General features: G+C 36.3%; 1 protein-coding gene across 3 annotated transcripts in view; it reads right to left on the bottom strand.

The window, feature by feature from the left end:
* The window catches only part of ANO10 (anoctamin 10), a 130701-nt gene that overhangs the window by 44224 nt on the left and 74420 nt on the right, over window positions 1-12057 (bottom strand). For 2 of the 3 annotated variants that reach the window (XM_075493232.1, XM_075493233.1), the window contains exon 12: window positions 700-816. The exons of the other annotated variant lie outside the window; for it this stretch is intronic. In XM_075493232.1, coding sequence (XP_075349347.1) covers window positions 700-816 — 117 coding nt within the window. The remainder of the gene's footprint in view (window positions 1-699; window positions 817-12057) is intronic. 3 annotated transcript variants of the gene reach the window in all.

The raw sequence follows: 12057 nt of genomic DNA, 5'->3' as shown, positions 1-12057 counted from the left end.
TTAAAGTTCAGTCTGTTTACAATTTCTGTTTATATTAGAGCTAAGTTAACTGTTTATTTGTGATGGTATTTCAGCAATGAAAGAAATCCTAGTGTTACAACAAGAAGTACCTCTAGGGGATGAAACTAGGTTTCACAGAGCCCAACGTCCTTTAAAGTGACAATATAAACAAAGTATGTTTGCACACACAAGGACAACAGACATTACAAGTTGCTACATTACTAGCCATACCAGAAATTTCAAGCTGTCTGAAAAGGAAGACCATTTTCCTGGCGTTGACTCACATACATTGGCGGGTTGAAAGGACAGATGAATTGGTTAAAACTTCCAACTCTCTGCTCCACTTAAGCAGTGATGGATTAACAGAAAATGAAGCAGTATCGGAAATGCTACAGTTTACAACCCAATGTGTAGAAGTAAACCAGCGCTGTTTTCTATTTATTTAATACTCTGTGCTGTATACTGTACTACTAGTGACTGTTCCATGCTCTACTCAGCTACGCCAGCTCTACTACCACAGCCTGCAGGGCAGACGTGGAACAGCTTTAGCTAGCTAATCTTAATATAACGTAAACAAGAATTTCAAAATACCCAGATTTACGTCTTTATCCATGCAAAACAAAAGCAGAATCTCCCTGGTTTATCTTTCCTTCAGGCCACCAACGCTTTTCACTGTTAAAACATGTCAGTTGCTCTTACCTGTTGTTTGAGAGCCTCTAGAGATTCAAATTCCAATTTGGCTAGTTTTATCTGGATATCTCTTGGTTTATCCGGAATTACAAATGCCATGATAAACTTCACTGCTAGTAGCAAGTGCTGGAAAAAAAAGTAAAAGGAAAAATATTGTTCTATAGAGTTTGAAGCATGGAGAGAACAGCATAACACTATTTCCAAATTTTAGTAATAGAGATATAACCGATTATTTCTTGTGACATGTACAACACAGCATACTATAACCACATTAAGCCTCAGCTACTCTGTATTTTTCTATTTACAGTAATTCATAATTTGAATATAAACACATGTAGTTTGGTTTATTTTCATAATAATCCTATGTTCACTATGTACTATAAATTTCTAATTCAATTTTGTATTTGTGATTCCAGATAAAATAGCTTTTAAGATATCAGATTGGTGCACAGAAATTAAATTATGACACCCAGCACATATAGTTTCATAGTGAAATTTTTACATATATATACACACACATAAATATAATTACATATAAATAGATGCAATTATAACAACATACATGCATGCACACGTGTGCATGTCATGATACAAATGAAACAAGCACATTGTAAAAAATATGAACAAACCCAGGATTTCTGCATTAGAGAAGTTATTAAAACCTAAAAGCATTCCTGAGAAAGCATTAGAAGAGAACAAAACAAAATAAAATATGATCTTTAAAGAAGTGGCACACTCAGAAACTTTCCAGGAAATGGAGAAGCATTCCACATATAAGATGCCAAATTAGTCATAACTTATCACAAAAGATTATAATCTTATTTAAGAGAAAACAAGCATGAAGTTCTGTTGAACCTAGTCATTGACCAGTCTCTAAATTTCACTTAAACACGCACCATTCCCCTCATCTCACCAAAACCAACTGTCAAACTGTCAAGTCAGTGGTTTTGTTTCTTCATTTTTGTCAAACGTAAATATAAGCTAAACAAGAATCATTAAATCTTATTTTAGCTAACAGTATCCTGCATGTTTGCACGCAGGAACTTGCTCCTAGCTGAGAAAACCCTGACCAATATAAGGCAACACTTAAAAATATGTGCTTAACTTTAAGCATGTGCTTAGGTTCCACTGACACGACAATACTCATAGACATGCTTAAATTTAGATTGCATGTCCAAGCTACTTATCAAATTTCCCTGAACTTTTATAAAATAGAACAGATCAGTGTTCCTCTCCGAAATACATTTTGCTGAACTATATCACCTTGACGCACTTGGGCACATGAACAACAACATAACAGACCAAAAATCCCTGAGATTCTGGAATTATGTGAGCAAGAAGCTAGCAAAACCACTACAGACTTCACGGGAGCGGTAGTGAAACTCTAAATGAGCCAATTCCAACAAATAAGAAAGAGTGAAAGTAAGAAATCAGATAATAGTAACAAGTAAGAGAACAACAACAAAAAGCCATACTTGAAATTACTTTTAAAAAATGTATTACAGAAAAATAGTTAGTAGGTCTAGGAAACAAACTGTTAGTGCAAGGAATAATACTTTATTTAAAGAGGTGAAAGGAAGGTTGAAAATTAATGTAACGCTAATACATCATCAGTGAAAACCTGAACACAGATTAAGAGGTTAATGAAGCAATTAGCATGTCTGCAATATAATGCAATGTTACCCATTGCATTATTAAAAAAAATTGTCAACAGTAAAACATTCTGCCACTCATACAAATTTTGTTTTCCCACTCAACTTAGTGTCTGCTGCTAAGGAACTTTTCTTGCAAAAAAGAGATAGCAAACAATGTTGGTTTACGCTAGAAATACATAACAATAAAAGATGTCTCGGAACTAGCACTGGAGGAATCTCTTAAATGGAAAAAGGTAAATTGTTGAAGACAACAACAAAAAATAAGACAAACAATACTCCTATGCAGAATAGAGTCATAAGGAATCACAGGTTGAAGACGAATCACTAATCTACAGATAAAATTTTGGTTTGGAAATAGGAAAATAAGGAGATCGAATTTTGAGTAACTCAAAACTAGGTAACAGGATTAAGGTAAAATCTTACACTTAAGGCAAATGACTGACAGAACTAGCAGAAACTGAGGGATTTGGACAGGGATATTTATTTGAAAAGTTACAATGGCCATTTCAGTTGAAAAAAAGACTCAGCATCACAAAATGTAGCTGCTAGCTGCCCAAAGTCCTTTGGACTGGGGTTCATCTCACTTTGTCAAACAAAAGAAAAAAAAAAATCTTATTTTTTGATCATATTGAAGAGTGAGAATCAAATATTGCAACTCTAATTGTCCAGCCACTGCCTCTTGAAGAGCCTTGAAAACATAAGCCAAACTAGTAACTTTACACAGAGACTTCAAAGTAGCTCCAAATTCAAACAATTTTTAGGAAAATAAATCAAAATCATTTCAGGGAAATGCAAATTATATTATGGAGAACTGAGACTGACTGAGTTTTTCCCATTTTTGATAGGGGTGAGGAAGGAATAGGAGAAGAGACATCTAGGGAAACCAGAAATAAAACCAACAAAAATGCTGCAGTTAATCCTGGAAAACACTGTATTTTTTTAAGATAGATTTAGAAGGGCAACATGTTTTAACTACTTCACCATGTGAAGAGTTTTATTGTTGTATCAGCTAATCAGAGCCCAGAAGTTCAGCAGTATTCCAGAGAAGGGTTTTTTGGCAATAAGCTACCTGTTACCCACATGTATTGAAAAATGCCTTCAACACAAACTAACTGTTTGTAGGAAAAGAAGTCAGTTTTCATGCTAGCACAACTCATAGCCTGTAAACACAAGGATACAGCCTTAAACACGAAGGCAGAACCTCTGATTCAGAAAGCCTTCAAGCCAGAGAGCGCTTGAAAATTGGAGTAGAGATGGGGAAAGTCACTATTTTTGCTTGCCCTACTGTTGTCCTCTTTCCTAGGCATCCGCTACGGGCCACTGTAAAAAAAGATGACTGGGTTAGACAGACCTTTGGTTTACCCCTCAGAACAGCTTTTTTGCATTCTTTTCCCTTGCACCAAAACAAAGCTTTATCAGTCATAAAGTGCTCAGAACCGCATGGGATGTCTCTGTGCACAAGACTGCGATCTCAGAAAACACACTGGACTTAAAAGACAGCAAATTCAGTTCAGTTCCACCTCAAAACTCCCTGTGAACCTGAAAAAAAACATCAGAGCAACAGCCTCCCATGGATAACTTCCCCAGCTGTTCCTATTTGCAAATTAGGAGTAATATTAATAAAATTGGGAAGGTAACTGGCAGAAATTATAAATGTGGGTCATATGATTCATGCAACCTCTTTAAAAGAAAATTTACTTAATTTTATTAATAGTTTATATTGCATTTTGGAATTGCCATTTGACTAAGGAAAAGTAAGTAATTATTCAAGAGAAACTGAATAAAAAGTAGGGAGATGAGTTGTTGTATTAATTTTATCATTCATATTCTGTACACATTTCTTAATCTTGTTTTAGTATAATTCCTGCAAGTCAGATCCATGAAAAGGAGCCATCTGCTTTCAAAAAAGAAATGCCTTAAGAGTACAGTATAAATCACCAGAATAGACAGCAAAATTCTCATTCGTAGTATAAAGTTACATTAACGCTAGTATGAATATATTATAAAAAGAAAATACTGAAGTTTAGCCAAATTTGCTACACAACTAGTGCAAATGTATTTGTCCACTACTAAAATTTCTTCACAGACTTGGGGTTTTCTTTTATTATTTTTGTGGGGTTTTTGTTAAATCAGGTTACAAACCCAACCATTATTTCTAACTGCAACCATTAAAAAGCGGTGTTGTTTCCAAGAACATGCCCTTCATAATGATTACAAGAGGACTATTTCACTGCGAGCAAAACCCAGGATAACATTCACACAAGCTGTAAGCTCTCCCATGCCAACAGAAAAGTCCCCTCCTATTTTGCAATCTGCCAAGTGGGCACAGAGAGAAAAAGCAATGAGTCTCTCCCCCTTGATAAATGCAGTGCCATCAAACTCTTTGTGGTCTTGTGCCAGGTGCTTAGAGAGCCAGAAGAACTATTGTGTTCTGCAAAGCCACCGACAAGAGTAGAAGCAGCAGCTGTGTTTTGCAGCAGTGGGTCCCCAACCTTGTCTCTTCTAAAACAGAAAATGCAAATTAGGGTTAAAGTCCTGGAATTTTGAACAGCTAATTTGATTTCTATAGTGGTCTTACTGCAGCAATTCCTGTCAAAATCCACTCAACTGAAGGAAAAAAAAAAAAAAAAAGGAAAAAAGAACATAAGCAGTAGCTGTGTTGCTTGTTAGCTGATAAAGTGCACGCCAAACGTCAGCTTGGAGAGACTTTAATAAAATTTTGTATCAAAAGCCTATTTTAAAATCTAATATTTATAAAAACTTTCAATTAAAATCAGACATCTGGACCTAGTCCAGCCTAGAACCAGTATGTACTATGAAACAAGATGGTCACTGGTTACTAACTCTGCGTAGGTAAGGAACCCTACACGAAAGCCAACACCCGAGAACAGCACATCACTTTGAACCTCGATTCTCTACTGGAACACACAAAACACCTTTGCAAATGTAAAGGAAAGTATCACGGCAATATCATGTTGCTGTCAGAGCAGACAGCAGGGAGATCATTAGACTCTTTGCTAGGACTCCAGATCACAGTATTCTGACATTAAACTAATGTAAGATCAAAGACTAAGAACAGACCAAAAAATAAATTTCTCTCTTTCTGTGGCAACAGTTTTCAGCTTTGAGGGTCTGGCATCTTTCAGAGAGTAGAAAAAAGGCGGGAGGAAAGTGAAAAATAATTCTGTCAAGGGAGCAATACAGGCAAAGAAAAATTTCCATAAAGCTCAGGAAGTTCAATTAAATTAAATTGTCTTTAATAGACAGCAATAAAATAAATTTATGAGCAAATATTTCTGCAATATACATAAAAAGAAAGCACGACCAAACTTTCCTTCCCACTTTTAGACTGAACTAGCTTCATTACAGTCTTGCTAATGAAGCAGAATCATCACAGCTGAGGGACTTTAAAAAGGGCCTTTCTTCTGCTACACTAATAAATGCTGCTTTTAAAACCTCACATCCCATATATTATTATGGAATTTTTATAAAATGGGAATGGAATCTGCCTTAGTAAAAAACCCTTCTGATATTCCTTTCAAAATTTCATTTTATCCACAGACACGTCCAAAATCCTGGGGGGAAAAGGGAATGACAAAAAGGTTGTTATTTTATGTTGGTCTTATTTCAAGGCTTCTTCACATCTCCTGTTCAGCTTGAGACTTTGTCTTCTCTTCCCACGGACATATGCACTCACACACTTACTGTCCAGATGCCTGCCACAATCTGCATGCTCCATCTACCCCATTTATCCCCAGAACAGCATAACCCATCCCTCCTGCATTTCAGCCAGAATAAGGTTTCTCCTCCTCCCTGCCAAAACTCCAGGGAAACACGAGGACCGAAGTGCAGCCTTCCTGCCTCAGATTCAGTGCCTCTTACCACTCCAGCACGGTGAAGTCTGTCTCAGCTCTCAACTGGACTATGCTCAGTACAGGTGAAATGTTGATGCACTTACACCTGCTGCACTTCTTTAAGTCTCTACAAAGCACATAAAGCAAAGATGTTTCAGAAACTTATCTTGCCAAGTTTGGGCAGTTTTCTTATAGGAGCATCATAACGCACATTCTTGAGATGAGAGTAAGCCTTCCATCAACCTGCCCACTGCTACTTCAGAGCACAGATACAATATGTCTTTTCAACACAATAGTAATCTTATTTTTATATATTTATAAATATTCTATATTTATATTATTTTTGTGTTTATATATTTTCTCCTTTCTTAAAAGGAGGAAGGCACTTATGTAAAAATGCAAAGCCTCAAAACTCCAAACTAAAAAAAAACATCCAGCAGGGAGAGTTTCAGCCTGTCCCATTAAATTGTGGCTGACATAGACGTGACTAAACAGAAGCTTATTACAAGACGTGTCAGAAAGCGTAACCAGAGACTGCGTTATCCGGTCCATTTATAACTTGTAACAGAACGTCCGTTTCTTCCTCTTAGATGATCAACACACGCGTGCGCACACACACACACACACAAACCCGCAAAGGCTGCCCCAGGAAAACTGGTAGCTAAATTTCTAACAGAACATCTCACAGACCATCAGAAGGGTAAGAGCAGATCTGAAATCTCCTATTGACCATACCAGCATGTTTGTGAAATCTAGCCCTGCTCAACAGGGTATTTAAGCTTATGTTCAGTTTTAAGCATATCTATAAATATATTTATGTTCAGAAAAACATTAAAGCCCAGGCTTAAAAGTAGATTAAAAACTAATGCCCAGGTCATTTGCTGAATCTGGGTCTTAAAATTCAACGGCTGAATCACAATATGTATTTTCTTTTCCCGGAGGTGGTAGGATGCAACATGTACTAAATTCACCCGTCTGAAGAGATGAATGCCGGCTTGCACAGTCTCCTTACATTTACACTTCTGAAATGGTTTTAATCTGTGCAGAAATCCTAGTCTGCATTTTTACTAGCAATCCACTATAAAACCTCACAAGTAGAAATCGACACTGAAAAAGATACCAGGCTTAATAAGCAGTTTTGAGGCATATTTCCATCATGAAAACAAGTGTTAAGCTACAGCATGAGAACCTGGGTTTGTTTTGTTACTGTTACACATACATTAGCAGCACTGGCCTCTAGTAGCACTAATACACCCCTCTTTCCAGTTAAGTTTTGGCCTTATGCCTCAAGACTATTGAACTGGTTTCTTTCTTTCAGAAGTAAATTTATTCTAAATACTACAATTGCTTCATATAACTATCACTGTTGAAAAAAAGCCAATTCCAGACCAGTGCTCCTGAGCAAGAGACTAACATGTAAGACAACATGAAAGATTAAAAAAAAAAAAAAAGTAAAGATAATCTCTAAGGAAGCAGATTCTCTGTTCATGTTTCCAGGAAGTAACTGCAAAAGCAATGAGTTAAGCAAAGCAAAAAATAAAATATTGCAAACGTCATCTCCTAGTGAGGAAGCTGGTCCCTTCTGCCCTTAAGTATTTTTGTACTTTCCTTGTGTTTTCAAAAAAGCTCTACAAGACCAGTTGGAAAGCAAGCAAAGCAAGCCAGTACTACTTCTGAAACTTAGTCCTGCTCTCGGAAAGCCTTAGGAAGTATTTAAACCAGACAGAACTTTAAACATAAGTCATCAGGGGCAATCTGTTAAATAAGTAAATATCTACCAATGCATATGCTCTAAAATTGAAAGCACAAGTAATCTCATCAATTGCACAGTTGTGAGAATTTTTTCATCTTACTTTCTAGTAATTCAATGTTCTTTAAAAACAAGTTTTCTAATTATTTATAGATTATTTCTTACTGATGTTTAAGCCACAGCTGCTATACATCATATTCAGTCACTAATGAACTGAAGTAGTATCTGGTTTTATTAGTCTTTTTGAAAAGATTTAGATGCCCAACTTTCCTCCATAATTTTCTCCAACAATAGCAATTAAGATGTGAGCCAGCCCGGAAATCTATAGAAATTTTGTCACCGACTTATCTGATGCTGCAAAAAAGCCACTAGTTCTTTATTTCTCAGCATTTACATATCTGTTCAAGCCTTTTGGTAGATCTTTTACACTGGTATTTTTAAGCCTACTTTCAGATTACTTTTTCAGGACTTTCTCTGAGTTGTTTAAGTACTTTTTGAGATGTTGAAGCATGAAGAAAGAGGGGCAAAGGTTGGTAGAGTGTTTTATTTACATACCCAAGCAACACACTCCCATCTCTCCAGGCAAATTACCATTTTTAGGTCTATCACACAAAATTAAACATTCAGCAGGTTCTAGAAACACCTGCTGAAAGAAAAAATTCTAAATAAAAGGACTTCTGATACCAATCTTGTACACAGACTTCTGACTGACTGCAACTTGAGAAAAAACAGTTACCCTAATAATCTTGTTTTATAAACACAGCATATTCTGTGACCCAAAATATTTTACGATACAGCACACTTGCAAAACTATCTTTATAAAAGTCTCTATAAAAACACAACATACACAAATGAGTCTTTCAGAAGTGTTCTAAGACATGATTTTTCTCACATTTGTTTCATCCTACAGTCAATTCAAAAGACATGAAAAAAAGCACTGTAAGTGTAAATTTGTCTTGTAGCTTCTAAATATTTGCTAATGATTAATTTTGCAGTAACCCAACAGTCTTGAAAGCAGCATGATAATGCATCCATCTCTATGTTACCATTTGATAATCCTGAAATGTTTTGGCACAACCCCTATCTCAATTTATAGCTAGCGTTTAATAGGAACTGGGATAAGAGTTGCCAAAAGCCAAATTAGCTAATACTGAATGTAATGAACAGCAGAGCTTTGATCACGCTCTGAAATAAATTCCAAGTGAAAAGTGGAAAGAAGGATGCCCATGGAATTAAAATTGACAGTATGATTAATACCAAGCCATATGAAGTGCCTCTTAGCTGATTGCTAACATTACATATTGGCTCCCGTTCTGACAGGTATAGTTTATCGTCAAAATGCCCTAGTGTTCCACATCAAGGAAGGAAAAAAAAAAGTTCGCTATTTTCTATTAATCCTCAAAACTTGTACTTCTTTCCACCTTTAAGCCATACATTTTTCTCTATGAAAAAAGATGCAAGTAAATTACAGCACATGCCATTGTAATTATGCATTGTAAAGAATTCTGTTTGTCAGGACTCAAATTCCTCCTCAGTTACACGACTGGATGAGCTGGGATTAGCAAGGAGACAGGAAGCATTATTTCTGCCAGGGGTTTGAAGCTACTGTAAGTCAGATCAGTGATAAACAGAAATTGTCACCTACTGTAGACATCACAGATCTTGAGAAATCTTTGCTCCTGCCTCAACCAAACCTCATTTGTCCCAGTCCAAGCCAAAGTGAACAGGTATAAAACTCCCAATTGAGTTTTGGACAGACTCAGCAAAGATATCAAAAACTACACATATGAAAGTAAAACCACTATACTTTAATAAGCCTTACAGTGGTTTTCCCAAAACTGTATGTTAGTTCTGGAGATTGTGAGACAATTAACAGACTTGTCAATCTGACATTTTTCTTCAGTTCATGCTAGGAAAAGGTGATGTTGCATCTATATTAGAATTTAAACTCTTTTAAACATTGAAGCTGATGTTTTTGTCTGTCACCTTGACAGCAAGTAACACAAAAATTAACTGGGGTTTAGTTTTAAGAGCAAAGTTTCAGCCAGTTATTCAAAGATGATATACACCTAAGTTTTTACCTTTAACTGTGAATAACAAGTTATCTGACTAGATGTGTTGCATTGTACTTACAGATATTTGCTTATTTCTCCCACAACTACCTGGCTTTACATACAACTTTCTTATGATGCTTTCAAAGGTGATTCACAAGAACATTATTCCTGCTGAAAAATCTGTTCACCTCACAACACCAAGACAAATACAGTATCTGAATAAACACATTTAAAACAAAACAGAATATTCCACCACACTGCAAATGCATCTTCATTGAATGATTCACAAATTTAGTGTAATGCATAGCTTTATTCTGTGTATTCACCCTACTGTAAGCGGCATGCTTTACTCTACTTTTGTGTGAAGCTGTAAGTAAATTCTGTAGGACACAGCACATTTTTTAATCTGGAACAAAAGGTGAATCATGCAACGTTAAATAATGAACAAAATGTCACAGCCATGACTCAAAAATAATGGTATTGTGATATATCATACAGTAAGCTACAGATTAATTGTTGTCTCTATTCCTGTGCAACTTTAATCAAAACAAATTAATTGAAATGGGTACAATAAAACTACCTAATCTGAAACAACTCTGTGGGGAAAAATTAAATTAACAATTTTCATACTGCAAAGTCATCACCTCGATTTTTCCTGTAAAAACTAGAGCGGTTTTTTTTCATCAGAACAATGCAAAGCCAAATAATCCTTTGCTTTTCAATAAAGGTCAGAAGAAAAGCTTTCCATTCAGCTGGAGTATTTTAATTAAACATTGAAGCAGGTGTTTGGATATGCTGCCAACTCCTGAAAAGCTTGCATAAAAACTGTACCTTTAAAAAAAAAAAAAAAAGAGACCTGTACATCCTCAAGCCCACTTTGTCTGTCTGTTCTGTGAATGGGTGTTCACAAAATTACATATGATTTTCTCTGTTTTGGAACACCAGTACCTGCCCTTGCTATAAAAAGAGTTCTTCATCAAAGCTGTTGGAAGCTAGCTGTGCAATTCTCACGTCAACTTTTATGGCCATGGCAGATCTGTGCAACAGAGCACAGCCCAGAGTTTAGTCTTTGCTGCTAACCTGCTTCAACTTGTTGGGAACATAACTGGTCTGTTCAAGCTGACAAAAAGAGAATCTTTAACTGTGAGCCAAATTAACTTTTGAGACAAAATACTACAGTTAATGCAGATCCCTTTGTAGGTCACATGCATGCAACTGAGTTTTTCAGCAATAACACACCTCCCAGCTTAAGCTCTCCATGCACTCACATAAAAGCAGCCTATGAAACGCTTCCAGAATTGCTTATGTTCTTAAGGAACGCAAAGCCCATCGAAAGGTGCACACTCCAGTAGAGAGAGGTGGGAGGAAATAGAGTGTGGAAGAGACGAAGAACAAGCTGTGTTCTCCACAATGGCAGTAAGTGATTCTATCAAGTCATTCTATCAGCTGAGAATGCGAGTCAGAATGTGAATCCCTACCTGAAGACTAGAAAGCAGTAACTCTCCTATACATTGGGATACACACAGCTGCATCAGTGCAGTACTGTTCTTCAAAACTAGACTTCTATCAGCATAAACCAATGCTTACTGCTTGACAAATTCAGTGGGCATCTGGTACATCTTAAAAACCATCACATTTGAATCAGGAAGAGGTTCTCAATTGAATTCTGATGTACGAGGAGAAAGGAATACTAGCAAAAATGATAATACAGCAATAAAGACTGTTATTCACTTAGTCACTTAGGTTTTTTCTGAGACTTGGTAGTTTGGCCTTTGGAACTACACGCAGAACAGAAAACCAACAGTTTAATCTGAGCAGTGTAACAGCTTTGGCAACATGCAGTGAGCACAACTTCTCATCTCCCTTCAAATAGCAAGGCTGAAAGGAAAAAAAAAGCACTACTTACAGATTCAATTAGAATTTTAAGACCATTTGGGAGTCAACTTGCAGCAAGGGCTCAGCATCACTTTGTTGCTATGAAACATTATCACATAGGAATAATCAGCCATAAAAACCTGCAGCTGACTCATTCTCTGGCTGAAATGACCTCAGCT

Source organism: Mycteria americana, chromosome 2, assembly GCF_035582795.1.
Source record: "Mycteria americana isolate JAX WOST 10 ecotype Jacksonville Zoo and Gardens chromosome 2, USCA_MyAme_1.0, whole genome shotgun sequence".
NCBI lineage: Eukaryota > Metazoa > Chordata > Aves > Ciconiiformes > Ciconiidae > Mycteria > Mycteria americana.
This window is presented reverse-complemented; position numbering and strand designations above follow the sequence as displayed.